The sequence below is a fragment of the Fundulus heteroclitus genome, chromosome 1 (assembly GCF_011125445.2).
Source record: "Fundulus heteroclitus isolate FHET01 chromosome 1, MU-UCD_Fhet_4.1, whole genome shotgun sequence".
NCBI classification, from domain to species: Eukaryota; Metazoa; Chordata; class Actinopteri; order Cyprinodontiformes; family Fundulidae; genus Fundulus; species Fundulus heteroclitus.
In genome coordinates, this window is record NC_046361.1 from 7,565,755 (window position 1) to 7,588,353 (window position 22,599).

At 40.4% G+C, this 22,599-nt stretch overlaps 1 protein-coding gene across 2 annotated transcripts in view; it reads right to left on the minus strand.

The window, feature by feature from the left end:
- The window catches only part of LOC105925874 (MICOS complex subunit mic25a), a 104,500-nt gene that overhangs the window by 47,446 nt on the left and 34,455 nt on the right, over positions 1-22,599 (minus strand). For both annotated transcript variants that reach the window (XM_036125261.1, XM_021316111.2), the window contains 2 exons: positions 18,607-18,690; positions 6,317-6,387 (listed from right to left, as the gene is read on the minus strand). In XM_036125261.1, the coding sequence (XP_035981154.1) occupies positions 6,317-6,387; positions 18,607-18,690 (155 nt within the window). The remainder of the gene's footprint in view (positions 1-6,316; positions 6,388-18,606; positions 18,691-22,599) is intronic.

Genomic DNA, 22,599 nt, shown 5'->3' on the forward strand with positions numbered 1-22,599 from the left:
AGGAGGAATTTCAGGGCATTATTTTTGTAGTTGTCTGGCTCTACCAAATTCTAGAAACGCTGGAAATGTAGCTGAGATTTAAGTGGGACACCGTTTTGGAGATTTATGACCTCTGTCTCCACAGGATCTACATTTAAAAGCTCAGCCATCTGTCCTGATAACTCACTGATGTCCGCATCCGGGAAGGGGTTAGCAATAAATGTCACACAGGGCTCCAGTTCCTCAAAGCCACAGAATCAGTCTGAAAACTCATGCCCCAGCTTGGACAGCAGATCACAGAAAAATGAGTGGGAGACCCTGATGTTCAAACGATAGACGACAACAAATGGACCAACAGGCAATAGCAGCTTCCCAAGTTGATATACAACTGCATACAGCAGCACCACAGACAAAGTTCACAAACTGTACACCAGAACTGAACAAGATCTTTTGTTCCCATGGCAATTAGTTTTTAATCTAATACACAGTTTGTAGTGTGTTAGTTTATATGGTCTTAGTTTCTTGTGCTTTTTAATGCCATTTTGTTTTGTCTGTGGATGCATTTCTGTGCTGCTATTGGATACCTGAGTTTTCCCATTCGGGAAGAAAAAAAAAAGCATCCCTCTCCTGCATATTTACCACAAACACAGCTCACAGAATAGGCAGCCAGCCTAAATTCTGACTGTAATGGAGAAGCCGTAACAGTCTTTGCTTCTGAAATGTATTCAATTGTTGGGGGAGAAACTAACAGAATTTGCGATTAATTTAGCTAATAATTATCTGCCAACTTGGAGTCACTCATTATAATCTGCATTTCCTAAAAGTGGGTTAATACAAGTTGAAAAAAGAAATAAGACAAAGACAACAATCATATTATTGCATCCTATCCTGGCCCCACGGAACCCTAAACTCTACACCCTTGATCTCAATACCTGTGTACTATTCAGAGGAGGAGCACATCAGAGGAGACACATAGTTGTGTCAGGTCTTGGTCTTCAAGACATTTCCGTTTCCCAATCATACATTGCAAAGATAGGAATCAGTGTGATGCTTTAATTTTACTGTAACAATATGAGACAAGGTGAAATTTAAAACAAGAAAAACAAAAGAACAGTAACATTTCAGTTATAGTCCTCAGATTATACTGTACACAGTAAGCATAATCCCAAGGCCTTGGTAAAGATATAGATGTGTTAAAGCTAGGGTCGGATTTTTCCAGAAGTTTCCCCAAGACCCTTTTTGAATAACTGACTGTCTTACCTTGCTCTTTCGCTTTTCAGGGGGATCGCATGACAAAAATCTCCCAAATCCATTCTGGTCTTATATCTTTCTTTCTCTTCTTCTCATAAACATGAACACGGTTCACTTCCTGTGACTCTCAGCCATGTTCCAAGACTACGGTGAGAGCAGTTGAGCTACATTTAACGACAAACCGCTAAGCTAACCGGATAGATAAACACTAGAAGTGCGCATGCGCAGTAGCGAGGGGAAACTAGGGAAGAAAGAGCTCGGACACTGGCATTACAGGAGCGCGTCAGAACGATTGGCATGTGGAACAACCATTAGATAGGTCGATATCCCCGGAACTTAAAGGAACAGAGGAGAGTGGGAGCAGGAACAAAATTAGTGGTGAAAATTGGTTAGGGTTTTTACAGGCCTGCAGCTCCCACAGACGATGATTATTTTACACCTCCTTTTTTGAATACACAATGTATTGACTACTTTCAGGATGGAAGGAACCATTTTACCCAGCATAACAAAAAGTGTTTTTGAGAAAGATTAAAACGTTATAGCTTTAAAGATGCATTCCACAGAGGGAGCTGGCAGTAGATGACAAGAATGTTTGCTTTCAAAAGAAACAAAATACCTTTTTGTCAGACAAAAAAAAATGAGATGCCTTAATTAAAGATCTTTTATATTGATGGAATTTTCTTTTAGAAACTCTGATTTAGAAGTATATGTCTGGATGTGTTAAGTGATAGTCTCAGAAGCTTGACATAAAATAATTTCACTTTAGAAAAAAAAAAAAAAAAAAAAGATTCAATCAAAACTGAAACCAAAATTGTAGCAACTGAGTATACAGAACATAACTCAGGAACCGGCTTCTCAACGCTTCGATTCCCATCAAACTGTATGGTTAGAGTACATTGTTAGACTCACATCACAAGAAGCAGGCATTTTTTCAACCAGGGCTGTTGACTTGCTTGCCGATGTTTGCAGTGTTTACAGAGCTACTGCTGCACAATCGTATCCTCTGACAGAAGCTGGAGACGATCTGACAAAAGTTGCTATTAAGCCTTGCTCCTACTCCACCATAACAGACAGCTAGTCTAGTTAGGATGGCTTGGATGATAACCTGGACAGTCCGACACGGGCATCTGCCTTGCTTGTCTTGGCCTCACTCTTATGCTCCCTGCTCTGGAGAAGAAGTTTTCTCCTTCACACATTCAGACCAAGCCTGTCACAATAAGCAAAATCAATTCATCGCATTATAAATTATAATGATCTTGATAATCTCCATTATCGCAGGAGGCGTGAACTCTTGCTTCAGGTACTTGCGAGGCGCATGGTCTCGTTGCGTACGTCAGAATGTAACACGAGAGCCCTATGAGGAGTAGCTAGGCAGAGAACCGCTAGTTGGGATGTGGGGAAAAACAGAAGTAGTTTCAAAGCTGAACGCGACAGCGGCAGTGTGGGAACGCTTAGGGAACACATTCAAAACAAATGAGATGTTTTTTGGACTGTGGGAGGAAAGCCAAAGTTTTATATTTGGATCCCTTAAAAAGTTTGCACATCTTGGGATTTACAAAGCCGTACAACATGTTACATTCTGTCCTATTCATGCCCAGGAAATTGGATTTAGTTAAAAATGCATCTTTGTTATACATTTACATTTATTTCTGGAATAACATGCAAACGCCATGTAAAAAGACCTCGGGCAGGGATTTGAACCCAGGACCTTCTTGCTGCCAGGCAACATTGCTTCCAACTGCACCAGTGTGCTGACCAGATGGTAAACGTATATAATGTAAATAAACCAGAACAGAGAACAGTGCAGACCCTCAGCAAAGTTGAGTTTAGGGTAGCTCTACGATGGCTACCTAATAACCATCAGCAAGGCAAACGTCCCACACATGCAGGAGGTATAAGAAGAAATTCAAAAGCAACAGCAGGATGGGCATCATGATGATGATGAAGGTTGCTAAAAAATCTCTCTACTTGAAATTTCTGAAAACTTATTGCAAATAAAAAAATAAATTTATAAGGCGGTGCAAGATAAAAGATATTTAAAGCAAATCAAAGGAAGAATGTTTGGAAACATTACTGTAGCTGCTCTGACTACACTCCACTGATATCAGACATCCTAAGCATGGCGAGTTGCAAAGCTTTTTTTTTTTTCCTCAGCTCTGCTTGCTTTCCTAAATACACACACACACACACACACACACACACACACACACACACACACACACACACACACACACACACACACACACACACACACACAGATTAGAGCACACAAACACACACAAACATGCAGCTCACTCAAACTACCAAGAGAGCACAGTATTTACTGCAAAGATCAAACAGTGAACTGCTAGACAGCATAGACCTACATACCAGAACATCCAGACGCAGTGGTACAGACATACATACCGACAGTGAAAGCTGAGGAGAATTAAGACTTTGATAAAAATGTTCACATTTGCCATGTGAAAAGCCATATTTATCATTGCATTTGTACTATATTTGGGTCCACTGCACTGTGGACAATTGTGCTCAGGGTCCAACATGTTGTAGATATGTTGGAAAAAGCCAGGTTTCAATGAATGGGTCATTAGCAGGGTTCTGCAGAACTTTGTGTCTGAGCAACTATTCCACCCATCCATGTCTCTTGTGTTTCCAATGTGTCGCAGAGGCATAATCTCAATCTGATCACAATATTCCGATTGGCTTGTTTACATGACGCATGTTTATTCCGACCGGCCGTTTAATCCGATTACTTTTTTCCATGTGAGCGTAGCTAATGTTTATAATGGGGGAATATTTAGTGTGGAGTTCGCGGGACCAGACGCAGTGTAAATCTGGGATTAAGATTCTGTCAAACCCAACCTATATATGTTGCATGTGCACTGAGAGATGAAGGATGAAAACATTCCTCTCCAAAAGGGCCAGAAGAAATTACTTTCTGATGTAAAACGAGTGCCTGACCATCTTTGGCTGAAAGTTCAATCCTCCATACAACGTCTATGAGTGCCTCCAAGTAGTCAGATAATATTTACCTGAATTAATTAAAGGGGGAAAAAGGTTACAGTTTGGCGCAACTTCAAGCACTCATCATGCAGAGGTGAGTGAATTTTCATTAATGGAAAAGCAATGTCTTGAGATTAAGTAATGTTATACATTTGAGTAGCACCTGCATACATTTCATAGCGTATCATATTGGTGGCATATATTCCATCTCTGAACTGTGACACTCAAAAAGTCTGGAGCAGCTTAGCTTAGCTGGAGAATAATTACTGAACCATCACTCATTCTCTGCTCATCCCCAGCTGCCACACTTTAGTAGAGGAGAGCCTTTGTGAAATGCTGCAATGTTGTAAGTTCTGCTGAGGAGTTTTGTAGCGGTGATCTGCCTTTTATTTTCAGAACTAGTTTTCTATTGTTTATTTTAGTCAGGAAGCCATTTGGTGTGTTGCTATTCAGTTAATTTACTTTAAACAGGAAAGTTTGGTTAATACTTCAGATAGCTTCCTTTTGTACGTTGTTTTGGCTTTGGTCCACCTTGAAGTTACATCAAGCTCATTATTGGTGTAGAACGGGAAATAAAAATAACATCTTCTAAATAAATCTTTTGGTTTCAAAAATGGTAAAACAAAGTTTTGTGGCTTCGTAACGGACTAATGAGGAGGAATCACCTTCATGTTGTGGCCTGGCCACCCCTGGAAAAGTCATAACGGTTATGCTCTAAATATTTTATCAATTATATTGTTGCACCGTTTCATTCTGTTTTTGAAAACTTTTAAAAAAAAAAAACTTTTATACTTTGTTCTTTACAGGATCTGACTAATGATTTGTATCATAACTGGACTACATGGGAACCCATTTCATTGAACTAAATGTATGTAACGGCATCACAGTGTCAGTCTGAATGGATTTAAGGTAAGATCAGAAATACCTTTATTGTCCCACAACGGGGAAATTCAGCCATGACTGTGGTAAAATACAGAGTTATACACTAGTTTAGTAATGAATAACGAGCTACTTTAAAGTTAAGTTCCAATGCAACTGAGAACGCAATTATCAGAAAGGCAAAAAAGAAAATATTGCACAATTATTGATAATAGGGCATATTCAGATAAAAATGCAACACTCTAGTTAAATAGAGGAAAGCCAGCAGCTCATTTACAGATCGATGCGGGAAAAACAGCGATATGTATTATTGTACCAACACCTTAACTAAAAAAAACTTTGTGGTCTTTGAATTTCTTCTTTATCACAACTTTATGCAGCTAAAAACATATATACCTTATTTTCTATGTTTACATACTGTTTCTATCCAGAGGGATGGAAACAACTACATAAAGAGCATTCACAGTCACAGCAAAAAAAAAAAAAAAAAAAAGAATAAAAAATTTAGAAGACAGAAGCAAATTAAAAATCATCTCTGCTTAGCAACATGAGGAGAACTTCATTAATATAAAGTGAAAAATTAACCCACAAGCAAAAGGCCTGGCCTCGGGGATGAGAACACTTGCATCTTTTCTGAGGACTTCAGCTTTTTGGCATTTATTTTATTTTATTTTTTTCATTTTGAGGGCTCTTGTCATTTCACAGCAAGTCAAGGTCTGGTCTCTAATGCAGACGAAATCCGTGTGTACCTCATTATTGCCACTCTGCAGTGGCAATAATTAGGTATCTTTTTCCGGCTGTGGCTTATTACACTTCCAGAGTGAGAAGTGAGGCTGGTGAAACTATTGTTGAATTCTGTTTAATTAAAGCAACCAATTAAAACATTTATCACATAAGGCAGTTTGCTCTGGAGAGTGTAAACATTTAAGTAGGTAAAAAATAAAATAGCTGCCTAATGCTGTTCATTAGTCTGCCGGGGTAATGCAATTCTGCATGCGGAAGTTGGCAGAGTATTTCCAGAGGCTGCAGGGAATCATATTGCCTAGCTTTTGTAGCTACAAATTGGGTCTGTGGTTGTTAGAGTGCACATAGGTAGGAATGTGTGTGTGTGCAATGTGCGGACCTTATTTGTCAAACTTTCTCTGTTGGGGTGATGGCTCGGGAAAATCGAGGGCATTCTAGATGATTTGTGTGCACATCTCACCTGACGCTTGCTTCTGTCACGGAGGCAGCTTGGTGGAATTGATCTTTACTCTCCTTGAATCTCTCCAGATTCTACGGATATTATCAGCCAACACGACGAAGGGAGACAGAAACAGAAAAAAAATAATTGTTAGTCAGGTATTAAGAAGGATGCATTCGTTTGCCTTTTGAACATGTAGGAGGGACATAAATGTTGGATTACGTTTTTTTTTTGTGTTGATTCGTGCAGATACAGCCCTTAAGGTGCAAGTGTTTGACCAGCAAAAAACACTGATTACATAACCGATTTTAGATGATCACAAATTCACTTTTTGTATAACCGGCTCACCAGTTCACTGGCTTTTACTTATTTTCACATTTTGTTTCCTTGACTTTTCATCTACAAGAGGCTTTTTATCTTCCTCTATTCCTTGTATCCACATTCCAGGGTACAGACAAAAAAACTCAACTTAATAGCATTTTTTATCATAAAACTAACAGAATGCTCTAACTTTTTTACAAACATCCTGAATAAGATTAGCAATTCCAGCCCCTTGCTGTAAAACTGCATTATTTTATTTTGAATAAAATCAAGATTTCAGACTTCGCAGTCAGTCGACGGACCAAAACTTGTGCATGCGGGCAGTGGAATTATGAAAAAAACAATCAGCTAATCCACAACAACCGAAGCCTCTCCTCTGGAGATCCCCGGAGCTTAGGCTTTTCATCATGCGGCATTCCCCCAAATATTTACCCAGCAAACTGCACCGCCTTGGACAGGAAAATGTGGACGGGGGGGAAAAAAATGAAAATACTGTAAGGCAGGCAAAGGAACAGAAAGAGAAGCAGACAAATTGCACACACATTAAAAGCAAAATACCAGCTGACTATTTGAGTTTAGTTGAAAATGAAATAACAAATGTGAATCCATTACTGAAAAATATTATTTTAAAAAGAAAAAAAGATGCTATGCTAGTAAAAGTCACCAATGATTTGCTCACTATAAAGAATAAAGGCTTTAACTCTATTCTTAATTTGATGGACCTTAAAACATAAACTGTGCCTAATTAAAATCACATACAGATCTCCATTAATTCATGTAAATGTTTTTTACTTGGTTCTATGTTACGGAGCTCCTCAGGGCTCAGTGCTTGGACTGGTTCTTTATATATGCTCCCTGTGGAGTACATCATAAGGAGGTACTGTAAATCTTCATTGTTTTGATAAAATGAAGCTTTGTTTATACTCTGTACTCAAGCGGAACCCGGCCTGTTTGTTTCATAGCTCATTGTTCTTGAACACTTGCACTTTACCCAGTGAGTCTTCCTGAGGATCCTACACCTCAAACACCTACGTACATCAAATTCAGACTATAGTATGATTTTTGTTTTGAGCAACATGCCGAATGCTGGTGGTCTTCACGGAGTCTTGGCAAGACCTTCAGCCTGTATTAGGAACACAAGAGGCTTCCTATAGCTACTTCATCTCCCTGTAACTCTGAGGCTTTACTAAAGCTATTCATTATTTTAGAAATGCCCAAAGTGTTTCCAAAGACATTTTCAACTCCACCAATCCCAAATCAAACATTTATTTAAATGTTACCACTCCCCTTAGGGAAGCTTTAGAAGCTCCTGAAAACCAGGCCCGCTGTATTTTAAAGATCGTTTAGTTCATCATTATTTTATTAGGCAGTAACAATACATTTGGATTTGATCGAAGATACATCAGCTGCGGGTACAACCAGTCAAAACTACAGCTGTATGGTTTCACTTGTAGAGTTAGTGGAGTTAACTGCTAGCTGCTATGCTAAGTTAGCTTCTTTGAGGCAGATGTTTGCCTAACAGCTTACTGTTCTATTCTTGATATAAGCATAGATGTTTGAATAGAAGAAAAAAATAAAGCTTCTAAAGACAGTTTTGACGTTTTGGAGTTACATATGAGAAGAAGGTAAGACTAGAGTACCTTAGTCACTGAGCTACTGTTTGCTACTGATGTCGCACTGGACAGTCTAGGTCCAGGTGAAATTTCTGCATAAATCTTATGTCAGTGTTAATATTATTGTCTTTAGGAAATCTGTTTTAAGTTAACATGCATAGTTCAATAGTACAAATCCCCTCTACTGAGAAACTTTCTACTTTATTTGTCATCAACCTACTCAGACATGCTATTAATCACATCTGGAGATCAATATGTCTGCATATTTCAATAAAAGAATAGCAGTTCTAGTAATCTACCTGACATCAACAGGATCTCTTCAGTAATTAAAAGGGAGATGTCCTTACATAAAAAGATGTTTGGGTATCATGAGCAGAAATCTAAAATACTTTTGGTAATTGAATAATTCTGAGCTTTCATCTGTTCTATAAGCATTTCAGAATGAAACCTTTTTTTACCTTTCAGATGCAAGTCAAAAGGAGCGAAATGAGCAATATTACCAAATGAGATTCCATTACCCTGCTTTATTAATTTCCCTAATATCCTGTGAATTTCTTTCAATCAATGAATCAATGGGCTTACATAATTTAAAACACAGTACACGCTGCACTTTAAAATCAATTTGTGGTGAATAAAATCCTGCACTGAGTGTTCTCTTCGTCTCTGGAGACACTCATTATACCATGCATCTCATCTCAAGTGCATTTATCAGACTACAAATGTACAAAAGTCAACAAATAACTTAAGGCTGAAAGAAGGATGCTGTGAAGACAATATCATGACCCCCTGACGGTAAACACAAAAAGGTTCTCCGTCTTCTGATGTGGCGGGATTCATGAGCTGCACACGCCAGACCTCTCGCAGCGCTCCATCACCGCAGAGAATGAGCACAGTAAGAGGGTGATTGTACATTTCTTAATTATTCTTTAGGGGGTTGGGACAAAAATATTCAGTGGATATTTTTTAATCCTATAGAAAAAGTTAGGGGATGAATGTAATGGGAGGTTTACAAAAAAGAAGGGCATCATTTCTAGACTGCCGGTGCAATTCATGTAAAGATCTTCAGTAGATGGACATTTTCTAGCTCTGTGTGGAGCTTCTTAGCAAGGTATGGGCTTGAACTTTTGAACAGTTTAAGTTTTATTGTCATTTTTAAGAAATTGTCTTTTTTGCCTATTGATCCCATTTCTCTTTCATTCTGAAGTTCAATTTACAACCTAGTTACAAGCCAACAATTGAAACTTTTACCACAGTCTTAAGGGTTGACTCAGAGGTGTATTTCCACATTCACTAATATAACTGAGAAGCAAACAAGCCAGGATTCTTCCCAGCGTATTTCGGCGTAATGGACGCTGAAAGTTGTCAAAGTTACGCTGAGATTAGACCGTGGCGGTCAGTACGACGCAGGTGTTTGAGAGCAACATAGAAAAGTCAGGAAAGCTCCTGAACGTGCATCAGCGCAGCTATAAACCTCCCGAGAAACAGAAGCTAACGCTAGCTGTTGTTAGCTTGACGAACACCCCCCTTCAGGCTGCACTACGCAAACCCTCCGGTGCGGGAATGCATACCCCCCCACCCACCCACACACGCACGCACCCCGTCACCAACCGTCCACCATTACGCTGAAGACCAATCCTGACGAGGACCCTGCATTTCGGACTTTCTTGCTAAAAATCACTGAAAGTTCCTTTGTAACTCGGCTATCCCTGTGTAGCAAACATAAAGGTGCTCAAACACTTTGTTCAAGGAAATGTTAAAATACTAGAAGCGTTTGCTAAACTTTTATCATATGAAGCATAAATCACAAATAACATCCACCGGCAGCCTCGTAATTGTCTTAGATTTGCACTGCACCTCATTACGTACGCTCTCTCTTGAATTATTTCACGTAAAGCAGTTACACTGTAAATAATAGGATCATGTTCAAAATAATCAAATAAACTGACAAAATAAACGTTTTCCTCTTTTCTTTATCGTCTTTGTTCTTCTATTCCAGGGTGTCTTCAATCACGAGATGTAGCCCCAATAGGACTGCAGCCCCATAGGCCGTTCATTTATCTGCTTCCTCAATGGTTTTCCTTTCAAACTCCAGTCTACATGACGGTGTTGAGGTCTTTGATCTGCTTCAGGAAAAATAAAAAGGCCCTAATAAGTGTAGCATTTTAAAAAGAATGATTAACAGCCCGGTCTTTTTAAAAGACGGGAATTTGAAGATGTGAAATATTACCAACAAGTGCGTAGAGCCAGGGAAAAAACAAAGCTGACACGGGGAGTCAAGAAGCTCGTTAGATGTGAAAAGGTGGAAGCAGCTGTACTTTGCATTCATCAGCCATCAATACCCAGATTTCTGCTTCCCCACTGATTATGATTGCAAGCAACAATTTTCACCAGCTGTCTACACATATTTGCAACCAGCCTCTACCTACAGGAGCACGTCTCCGACATGTGATACGTGGGGGAAACTCTGGCGTGGGTCCCCGGTTCTAAACTAATTAAGCACATTTGTTTCTTCTTTTAATTTCTATTAATTTTGTGATTTCATCACGTTGCCGCGACATTTGAAGAACGGCGTACAAATCAAACGGCAAACAAGGCGCAATCAAAACAAAGCTCGTCACGCAGGTAACGGAGAGGAATGCTAATAAGGTGTCTCAGTCGGAAAGCTTGTGGTGCAACATAAATGAAAGAATGTAGACTGTGTGACGTGAGAATGTACAGATTTGTGCTCAGGTTAGCCGTAACAAATTATGCTCTTCAGGTGAACAAAAAGACTGACGGTAATATTTCTCTTCCTGTCTCTGACCCACCCCTTGTTTCTCCCCCCCCACATACAGATGTACACATTCCTTGATCCCTCCGGAACAGTGACAAAGGTTGGTGTTTTAACCCCCACACGGCCACCTCTTTTAAACTTGCCGTCGACTGTGGCAGAAGCGTTTACTGAACATCATAAGGAGTTTTTCCATTTCCACCCCGACCTTTATGTGGGCCGCTGCGGTTACTCCAACTCATGCGAACGTCTGCGCTCAACCAACATTTCAGCAACTTGATCCTTTTGGGAATCTAGATGTGGTCAAGAGGACCTGCTGAAGCTCAAAGACACCATCGAAACGGAGAAGAAAGAGGGTGTGAGGGACTTTGAATGCTTGCTGTAGGGCACCCATGGGTTCCCAGGCAAGCAACAGGTACGCACCCGGTCATCCATGTGATGCAAAAGAAAAAAAGGGATTCACTAGACCAGGCTATATTATTCCATAGGTCCATAGTCTGGTTCTGTAGATATTTGGCTGTGGGCAAAGCTCAGTGTGGGCAATCTGCAACAAACTGCAATGCTCTGTATGCGCTGGCAGGAACATTAGTTAACTTCTTTACCTATTTGAACTACATCAAGTGGTCAGTAGGAATGGACCACATGGGCCTGACTTCGATGACCAGATGCATCACTGAGCTTTGGACAACACTGTTTCTTCCTTGGATCACTTTGACAGATACCGCAAACACCGGACCTGGAAGAAGTGTAGTGATGGAAAATCCCTGACCCTGTCACCTAGCCATCACGATGTAGTCCTTTTCCAATTCACAGCTACTAACAGATGTCCACACAGAGAGACGATCGGTGTATTTCACTTTACCTCGGCGGTCATAATGTTATGCCGGATCAGGGTTTTTTTATACTTCATGCCTAACAAATGGCACAGCACATCATAAAATAATCAGCATAATCTGGAAAGGTGTTTTTAGTTTATATTTTTTTACACATTAACTTCAGCATCACTGCCAAAACCATGATTGTTTTTATTGTTGTGTCACAGCACCGTCTTCTGGACTCCTCACATTCTAATGGATGCAGGTGTTATCCGCTGTTGAGGAATGCACAAGCACTCCTTTTGCCCAGGAAAAATAATGAGGCAACAGGAATGTCAGCAGCAAAACTGCAATGTTTAGTACCATTAACTTATTATGAAACTCATATCTTCATCTCCAGATGGGTGCAGCCTCTGTGGAAACGCTACTAACAAGCTAAACTAATAAGCAGATCCGAAGCCTTCGGTGCCGCATATTGAGCAGACAGGTTTTTACGGGATGAAAGTGTTCAACTTTGACTCGGCGTGCATGAGGCCCAGAGTGGATGCATTTCCATAAGAAAGTGCAGCACAGCAGAAAAGTGAAGTTTTAATATGGTACTTTAGGGGGGGGTAAAAAAGGATGGGAAAAAAAAATAACTTGAGGTTTAGATCAAAACGCCAGAATGTCTCCATCTTGTCGGGATTACACAAGCATCTGCAATGTGTCGCAAGTGCAGGTGTGTACGTTTAAATATGTACATCTGCATGACCATGTGTGTAGATGCGCCTTGTGGGGACATAAAATTGTCAACACATTAGAATTTTGTTTGGGACGATAAGCCCCCGATGAGAACATTTCATAATGAAATTCATTCATTTCATAATGAAGGCATGATTTATGGTTAGCATAAGGGGATCTCAGTGGAAACTAAATGGAAGTCCCTACACCATCCTCCAAAGTTTTGAAAGCACAACAATGAGCAGGTGTGTGTACCTTCATATGCAGGAAGCCCCCCCCCCCCCCCCCCCCTCTCTCTCTCTGCCTGGCCAGGAATAAAAGCAGTGCCACTGCGTTTGATTTGGAATAAAGAAGTGGATGTGTGTTTAGTGTGCAGATATTTCCAGTGCTCTTCGCAGAAGGCCTTCCTGACAGGCTGTCAAGCAACCTGTCAGACTTGGAGGAGGATTATTATCTCCTTCTGTATGCTCTATTTCCACAAGCTTCAAAAATGCGATCCATTATGACAGGAGTGTGTGCAAAAGAGTCAGAGAGACAGCAAGACCACCAGCGAGAGAAATGGGACAGGATAAAAACGGAGGCATTAGCCACGAATTAAATGGTGGGCCCTGGAAAGAAGAACAACATTGGCCGCTCGTATTACACCGGATTTCTTCATGGACTGATGTTTCTAAAAGAAATCCGAGAGCAATATGTTTCATTCTTATCTCCACAGCTCAAGACCCTGGTCTATAGTAACTATTTTTAAGTAAGAATTTTTTTTCAAGTTTTGCAATCTGTTAGTTGGCCAAGATTGAATTGCTAAAATAACTGATATTAAAATAATCAATACAAAAAAATTATTCTTTAAAAATACATGTTTGTGTCAAATTCTATTTAAACAGGGCAACCATCTTCCCAAGGTGGCACACAACTTTGCACAGCAGTGCTGCAGACATAGACATTCAGCCCCTGCGGTCCCCCCATAGGACCCGAACAATGATGGCTGACAATGCTAACAGCGAGCCGGTGCTGAAAGTTCAAAAAGCCCTTCAGCATGACCAGTGCTTCTTTGTGGTAATCTTTTGGCCGAAAAGCCAAAAGCATTGTTCGCAGGAATTTTGTCTATAAGAAAGAAAAACGGGGGGAATCAAAGGATGTCGATTTGGAGCTACTTATGCAAGCCTGACTGGTGGCTACAAAGTGGAAGAATAATAAAATAATAATAAACAATGGTCGTTCATCAAATAAACTTAAATAAACGTCGCCACTAAAATAAAATTAGTGGCGACGGGTAGTGACTACTACTAGTGAGCCGTTTTTTTTTTTTTTTACTTGTTTGTGTTTATGTTACTTCATTAGGCCATTTTCTGGTATAACCACTCAATGATTGATGGGCCTTTTGGGGCTTATCACAAAGCCTGGTCCTAATTTGCCAGAACACCACTTTTAGGACTAGGGTTTAGGGCTAAGGCATGGATTAAGTTTATGTTAAGGTTTGGGTCAGTATCACGAGAAAAGAGACATCAATCAGGAAACACAAAGGAAGCAGTTACTGCTGAATAGATTTGCACGGACCAGGTCCTTATTTATACAATATATAAACCAGTTTCTTGTTCAATTAAATCCAGAGTTCATATGTAAAACAAAAAAAAGCAACACTTCAAAAAATATATCATTATTAAATTCCCTGGGCAGCACAATTGCCTGGCAGCAGCAAGGTCCTAGGTTTGAATCCCTGCCTGGGATCTCTCTCACCAAGTACGCTGGCTTCCACCCACAGTCCGAAAACGGTTTAAGTGGTTACTGTAAACCTCCCTAAGATATGGATGCGTGTGTATTTATAGTTGTCTGTCCCGTGTGCCTCTGCATTGCTCAGTGATGGACTTGCGAGCTGTCCAGTCTGGACACTGCCTTTTGCCCAATGACCACTGAAGATAGATCCTAGCCCCCCTACGACCCTGCAAGGATAAGCAGGTATAAGAAAATGGATGATTGGACTAAAAGTTTTACTTTGTACTGGTCAATGAGCCTATTGTCTTAACATTTCGTCTATTAGAAAACCCTGGCTAATATATTTCAAATAAAATCTAAATGCCTTTACAACAAACTCCCCATTACTGACTGGGAGCAATTCTGAAAGCTCATGACTGGTGGCGGTCTGCAAACACACTGAGCTCTCAGACTGATACATGAGTCTGCCTATACTGTACATGTGCACCTGAGTACACAGTATCTATTCAAATAATATCTCACTGCATGTGTGCATCTTAACGCATGCACACATGCAATCACACACAGGCACACAGAGAGGTCTGTCTGCAAACATCCTAAGCTCCATAGCAAACACAGCTTGTGCCACCCGTATGCCAGCCTGCCAGCCGCTGACTCGCTCTCCAAATCCAACCTGTTACTAATGAGAGGAGCACAAATAGCCACTCGTATGACACCCAGACCTGCCTGTGACTCTGCCTTCGCATATGCATGGCTATGATGCAGCAGAGGGGGGAATATTTTTTCGACCTGCCCATGTCAAGGTGTTCAATGACATCCATATAAAAGCAGACGATGGAAGAACCACCGTGCTGGTAATATTGGACCTCAGTGCAGCACTTGATACTGTTGATCACTCCATTGTATTGGAGCACCTGGAAAACTGGGTTGGACTTTCTAGTACAGCACTTGACTGGTTTAAATCTTACTTAAAGGACGGGGACCTTTTGTGTCAGTAGGTAACTTTACATTAGAGTCCACAAAAATCACATGTAGGGTTTCCGTCCTGGGTCCCCTCCTATACAACATCTACATGGTCCCTTTAGCTCAGATCATAAAAAAACAACAACATCAGTTACCATTACTATGCAGACGACACACAGCTCTAAATCACCATGTCACAGGGTGACTATGAATCCAATCAAGCGCTGAACAAATGCTTAGAAGAAATCAATGCATGGATGTGCAAAAATGTTCTATATCTAATCTGGATGTAGTGATGGACTCAGGCCTGAACCTTCAAAGGCATCTTACGACAATCACAAACTTGGCCTTCTATCACCTGAAGAACATGTCAAGGATAAAAGGACTAATGTCTCAGCAGCGTCTGGAAAATCTAGTTAATGCGTTTATCATTAGGCAAATTGATTACTGCAACGGCGTCTTACCGGGTCTCACAAGAAAAAGTGGATCAGACAGCTGCAGCTGATCCAGAACGCTGATGCCCGCATCCTCACTAAGACTAAGAAAGTAGAGCACATAACCCCAGTTCTAAGGTCCTCACACTGGCTCCCTGGATCTCAGAGAATATACTTTAAAAACTGCTGTTAGTCTAGAAATCACTGAATGGTTTAGCACCTAAATACATCAGACTTGTTGTCAGTTCATCAACCCTCCAGACCACTAAGGTCTTCTGTCTCCAGCCTACTCTGCATACCTAGAACCAGAACCAAACATGGAGAAGCAGTATTTAGTTTTTATGCTCCAGTTATCTTGAACAAACTCCCAGATAACTGTAAAAGTGCTGAAACCCTGAGTTCCTTCAAATCAAGGTAAAAAACCTGTTTGTTTAGAGTTGCCTTTAAAGGTTAATGTTGATATTTGTGTCTTGACCAGTACCGACTATTCCACTGCAATTTACTTTTCTCTGTAATGTTTTCTTTTCTTATGTTTGAATTGTCGCGTTATTGAAATGTGCTATACAAATAAACTTGGTCTGCCTTGACCTCAGGGTGAAGAAAATATACAGTTCTTTGCTAAATAATGTGTGCGTGTGTTTTTCACATATTTTCAAACATCAATCTATCTGTTTGGGATTTTGTAATAAACTAACACAAAGCAGTGCATAACTGTAACCAAGGATTTTTTTTTTACAATGCAAAAAATCTAAAGAAAAAAAAGGGATAGACATTTGTATTCAGCCTCCTTTATCATCCACAGTTAATATGGAAGATGAACAGATTTAAATAAACAGCAATCCAGGGAAAAAGACATGTTAGAGGCTACAAAAGACATGGGATTCGCCTTCCATCAGGATAACGGCCCTAAAGATAAAGCCTAATCTACAGTGAAATTATTTAGATCAAAGCATATTAATGTGTTTGAATGGTCCAGTCAGAGTCTAACTCTAAAGCCAATTAAAAGTCTGCGAGAAGCCGCAAGCATTCCTGTTCAGATGCTCTCCATCCGACCTGCCTGAGCTGGAGCTGTTTTGAGGAGAACGGTTCCTGCTGTTGCTGCATAAAAGGTGCTAATGCAGAGTAGACTCAGGGGGGCTTTGTTGCAAAGTTACAAAAATTTTTTTTAAATGTTTAAGGGTTATCAACACTTTTGCAAGGCACAACAGATGGATTTTTTAGTAGTACTTTATTCTTTAATTAGGTTGTTTTACATTAAGGCAGCAAATGAAGGAAGCAGATTTGTTTTCAAGTAATTTCTTGATGGATGTCCCGCAACTCCTCACTTCTCTATGCACAAATGTGTGTGTGTGGCAGAAAAGGTAACTGATGTTCAGTTTTTAAATAGTATATATAAACCAGGAGTGTCCAAAGTGTGGCCCGGGGGCCATAGAAATGAGTTGGTGTGCCCACTGACTGCAGTTCATGAATGGTACAAATTTGGCCCTGCAGCAAATGGATCTGATGCAGACGGACCCCTTTTGTACTTCTTCGGGAAGAAGTGTTCAATGATGAATTTAGATATTAACTGGAAAATGTTACACACATTTTTTTCTTTGCTTCATCCAGCAACTTTTTACTCCAAAACAGACTTGGACACATCCATTTATCAAACATGACTAAATACAGCAGCAAAGGGGTTTTCAAAGAAACTTCCTGTTTGTGCTGCTGGGAATAAAAAAGATTTTGTAGGCAAAAAACAAGACAAAAAAAAAACAACAAAAAAAAAAGACATTGACCCCAATAAGTTAGGAAACTGTATATTCATTTTTTCTACAAAGGCAAGCAGCTTCATCTACAATAATTTGTCCTTTTCTACTTTGTTCCATTAAAGTACCGCATGTTTAATTGTTTAGTTTTACTCATATTTGAGCAAGTAAAGATAAAAGAATTCCCTCTAAAAAATTTTTTTTTAATTTATTTACTGATGAACTGAGCTTTAGGTGAGTGAATGATGAGCTGGCTGACTGATCGGAACAAGGACTATGGGCTGAGGACGCTTCACTGTTACGGAAATCCAGTGCTGCTCCCTCCGCTCCATCTACTCCCCGTGTAGGAACGGCTTGAATTAACCACGGTAAACACAACACAATACTTAGGTTTTTCCACATAATGTCCTTTAAAGGTCTTCTCTATTTGAGAAATGGAAGACAGCTTCCCCCGGAGAGCACCTTGTAAAAGGTTCTCTGCGTGGCGCCTGGTGAGACTGAGACTTGACTTGAAACCGCACCTTTTCTACCCCGGCAAATGTCAAGCGGAAGATGAAAGGAAATGGAAGGTCTTGAAAAGGCTCTCCGGAGATGCTCCGACTGGCTTCGGTCTCTGCCGCCTGTTGAATCACATCGGTAAAGGCCTAAGGGAGTCCTTTCTCTTGTGCAGTGTCTAGTCGGAAACCTATGAACAAGCTTGCTTAAATGTACATTACATAGCTTTTCATTTTCAAGAGAAAAATCTTTCTATTTTATTTGTTGTGTTTGCTTTCTTTGCGGTACAAATTCATCTCTAAAGGAGATAAAGCTTATTATTATGCGTGCTATGGAGCGGCCTGCTTGTGGAGTTTATAGCCCAACGTTCACACTGGGAAGGCTGCAACAAACCATGCATCATATGTTTTGTCATAATAACGCGGCAGAGAAAATCCGAGTGAACTCTTTGTAATCATTATGCGTGCAAGTACGTATGTGCGTGGAAAAGCAAAAGATTATTTGACCTTGGGCTTATGTGACTTCACTTGATCGTGCATCTGTTTGAATGTGCAGATGTGAAACAGGTCTTCTCGGCCAGTTTTTCTAGTGTGACTTTAAGCCTGTGTAGTTTGCTACCCGGCACGGCAGGCCCGGGCTTCTATGAAAGCCTGGGATGAGGTAGGCTTTTGCAGGTCTGTGAACATGTGTTAGAATGGGGGCTTGTGTGAATACTGTACCCTCTGCTCCAGCTGAGCCAGCTGCTCCTTGTAGAAGGCACCCAGCGCTTTCAGCTGCGAGTCTTTCTTCTGGAGCTGCTGAGCCTGCGAGCAGACACACACACACACACACACACACACACACACACACACACAAAGACAGAGCGGTTAGTTGAAATGGTATAGTAGAAATGTGGTTGACTGAAATTTAATTCTTAATACAATACCGCTTTTTTATTTTTTTCTATATATTTTTTTGCTTGTTTTAAAATTAAACTGTATACTCTGCTTTATTTCTGCACAATTTTGCTAAGCACTATTTTCAGTGTTGGTTTAACAAAAAGCGGACCTTTGTAAGGTGACTAGGTTTAACACTGGAACGTAATTTTACGACTCAATTGTTTTTGATCATTTCAATTCAATTTATATAGTGCCAATTCACAACTCGTGTCATCTCGAGGCACTTTACAAAGTCAAATTCAATCAAATCATACTAATCAATAACTGTTTTTTTTTTTCAAATTACTCCAGCCTCCATTCATGTCAGACAAAATCCGGTAATTATACGCTTAAACATTCATTTAACATAGCTTAAACATTCAGTTTAAACATTCAAACTGGTGCCCCCAATATGAGAAAAGCCTTAATATACATTAATATCTTATTATAGTACCATAATCATCCACCCCACCCACCAAATACACACACACACAGGTTCTCTAAAGCATTTACGGTGTTGTGCAAAGGTAGTCAACCCCCTTGGCTTTTTACCTATTTTGCTGCATTTCCACTTGTAATTTTATACTTTTAATTATATTGTAATTGTATTTTATGAGCTGGATTTGCTTAAAATAGTCTAAGTTGGTGAAGGGAAATGAAAAATGTATAAATTAAAATAAACAAATAAATAAAATAAAAACTGCCATGTGCTTATGTCCCCACCCCCTCGTTATTCTCCAAAGAAGTCAGGGACAAAGTTGTTGAGAAGTACAAGCCCAGGGTGGGATTGTGAAAAAAAAAAAAAAAACTCAAGTCTTAGATGTTCCCCGGAGCGGCATCAAATCCATCATCTTCAAATGAAAAGCATACGGTACCACAACAAACCTGCCAAAAGAGGGCTGCCCACCAGAACTCAAAGACTGAGCAAGGAGGGCATTAATTAGAGATGCAGCACAGAGACCACAGAGATGGAGCCGAGCACAGGGGGGGGGGGGGGGGGGGGGGCGGAGAGCTGAAAGCAGAGGAGCAGACAGAAACAGCTCACAACGTCTTCTGCCACTACCGGGGGCAAGCGGTGCTGTGGTCTTGTTGGCAGGTGGGGAGAGCCCCGCTTGGATAGTTTATAGGGGAAATTCTGCTAATGAGTGGAAGTGACATGCTTGACTGCTCAAACCACCAGAGCTGAACAAGGCGACTACAAGTGTTTAGCTCGACAGATACGCGCCAAGTGTCCACTTTTACAACTTAAAACACGTCCATCCAAACTCTGACCAATCACAGAACAGTAGCTGGACACCCTGGAGAGAAAAAAAAATGTCTGACCAGACGTTGTGTCAAGAACAAGCAACAAGTGAGAACTAATTGCTCTCTTCTAGTGGAGTATGTTGCAGCCTTTATTCAAAGCCACTTGCAGCTGGAATTGCTGCAAATGGCTACTTCTACGTTCAAGGCTTTCAAGGCTCTACAAAAAGTATACACCTTGAAAGTTGTAGGCATGTTCTATAATCAAGTGGTGCAAAGTCACAGACAATCTGTTTTAATTCCAGGTCGTGAGGCAAGAAAACAGAAAATGCCAAGGGGTCGAATGCCTTTGCAAGGCACTGTAAGTCTAGAGGCCGTCACGTCTATAGGAGGTGGTTGAAGGTTGAAAGATGGTTGATTTTGTGTCTGGTGAAACATTTCTGAGTCGACCTGGTCATACCTTTTTGATCATTAATCTGCTGAAACACCCAGAGAAAACCCGTATCAGTTTTCTGACTGAGTACATTGAATTTTGATTATTTATTCAAAGGGTTCATGATTTCATGCGCTCTGACAAGGTTCCCAGATCCTTTGAAAGAGAAACAGGCCAACCGCATCAGAGCTCCTCCTCTAAGGTGCTGCTTTTAGCCTCATCCATCCTTCTGTCTCACAACAGACCCACCTGGAGCATTTGTTTCTAAAATCTTGAATATGTCAATATCTGTCTTATTTTATCAAGGCATCAGTTGGAGTGTTTTGCAAAGCCACATGTTTATGATGACATGATGCAATTACCTTTACCCTCTCCATCCTGCACCATGGGGAATGGCTGAAGTTTAAACTTATACATTTATGTCTATCCTCAGGATTTCCTTTCCCAATTGATAAAGGAACTCAAATTAAAGCTTGGCTTCGATAGATTGTTCAGTGTAAGACTGTATACTCCAGCAAAGGATACATTTTAAGGTTTTTATACATGATCTTTAACTAGGGTGCAAGTAAATGTGGCGATTATTGAAGACTTGGATTGAAGGAGTAACTGGAAAAAAGGGTAAGAAAGACCTGGAGTGACTGAGACTGATGTATGGTTCAAATGAGAAGACAGACTCAGTTTCACACATTCTCTTAAGCAGATTTCGAAATTATTTGGTATAACCTCAACATCCACCCATCGTCTTCTGCTTATCCAGGATAAAGGACGCTATGAGAGGGGGACCCAGACATCCCTCTCCCCAGTGACATTCTTCATCTCGTCCTGGGGGATCCCGGGGAGTTTTCAGGCCAGATGGGATATATAGTTCCTCCAGCAAATTCTGGTCCTTCCCCAGGGTGTCCTGTCTATTGGGACGTGACCGGAAAGAGAGCCACCCAGGGGGCATCATGATAAGATTCCCAAACCACCTCAACTAACTTTCGATGCAGAGAACCAGCTGCTGTATTTCCAGCTTCCCCCTAGATGATGGAGCCTCTCACCCTATAGGGCTTGGCACCAAATTGAAATATTACCAACTGGGCTAAATGTTGATGGCATATTTATAGGATTTTTTTATTTTATTTTATTGCACATGACTCATATCAAGTAGAATAACTCTGAAAGGAAAGTAGATGAGGGGAAAGCAGTTCAGACAAGACAAAGACCGAGTTTCATCCTGGAGACAAAGCAGAAATAACAGAACTTGAAGGTCCCGATGCATCTCAATATGCAATATATCCCAGCAAGTTTAACGGTGACAATCAAAATAGGACCATCTGCCTAACAACCAATCATTAGAGCACTAACAACTGGTTGGTAGCCTGATGGTCCTCTTTTACATGTGAACAAACAGTTTTGATTGTCACAGTTTAACTTGTTGATCCGCTATGCAAAGGTACTGCTTACAAGGCCAAGTTTATCTTTACCTCTTCAGACTAAAAATGTTTCTTGGAGAAGAGACGAAACATTTCCATAACATTTCCAATTTCTTTTGAGAACCTGAAGGTATTCACTGATAAGAATCATTTTTAAAAAGCCTACCTTCCTTAAAGTATGTTTTTTTTTCCCTTTACCGGCTCTTTTAGTTTCGGCATCAAGCCATAGCAGGAAGAGAAGGCTGACTGATGCAAATACATGCAGCAATCTATTAAATGTTTCATATTCATAGCTGGCCTTTACCACAAAAGGATGTGATTTGAATACCAGTGTGGTCTGTGCCCTGGCAGATCTTTATGTACACCAACAACGGATTAACACTGGATTAAAGGAGTTAACATTGTCTGCTTTCATCTCGCCGCAGGTTTAAAAAATACTGCTTCGATGTCTCAAAAAAAAAGCTATTTACCTTAAATGCAAAAATGCATTTTTTATAACCATCCAGCATTATCTTTCATTTTAGGGGTTTACAAGAGATTCTGATATACGGTCAATGCATTCTCAGATGTTGGACTCTACAGCATAGCTGCTCACCGGGAAGTGCATGCAATACAAAGAAAAAAAAAGCTGTAACCTTCAAATCAAACGTTTGCTTTTCCCCTCCATCTCTATTTGTCAGTGCATCTCTACCCATCTATTTCATG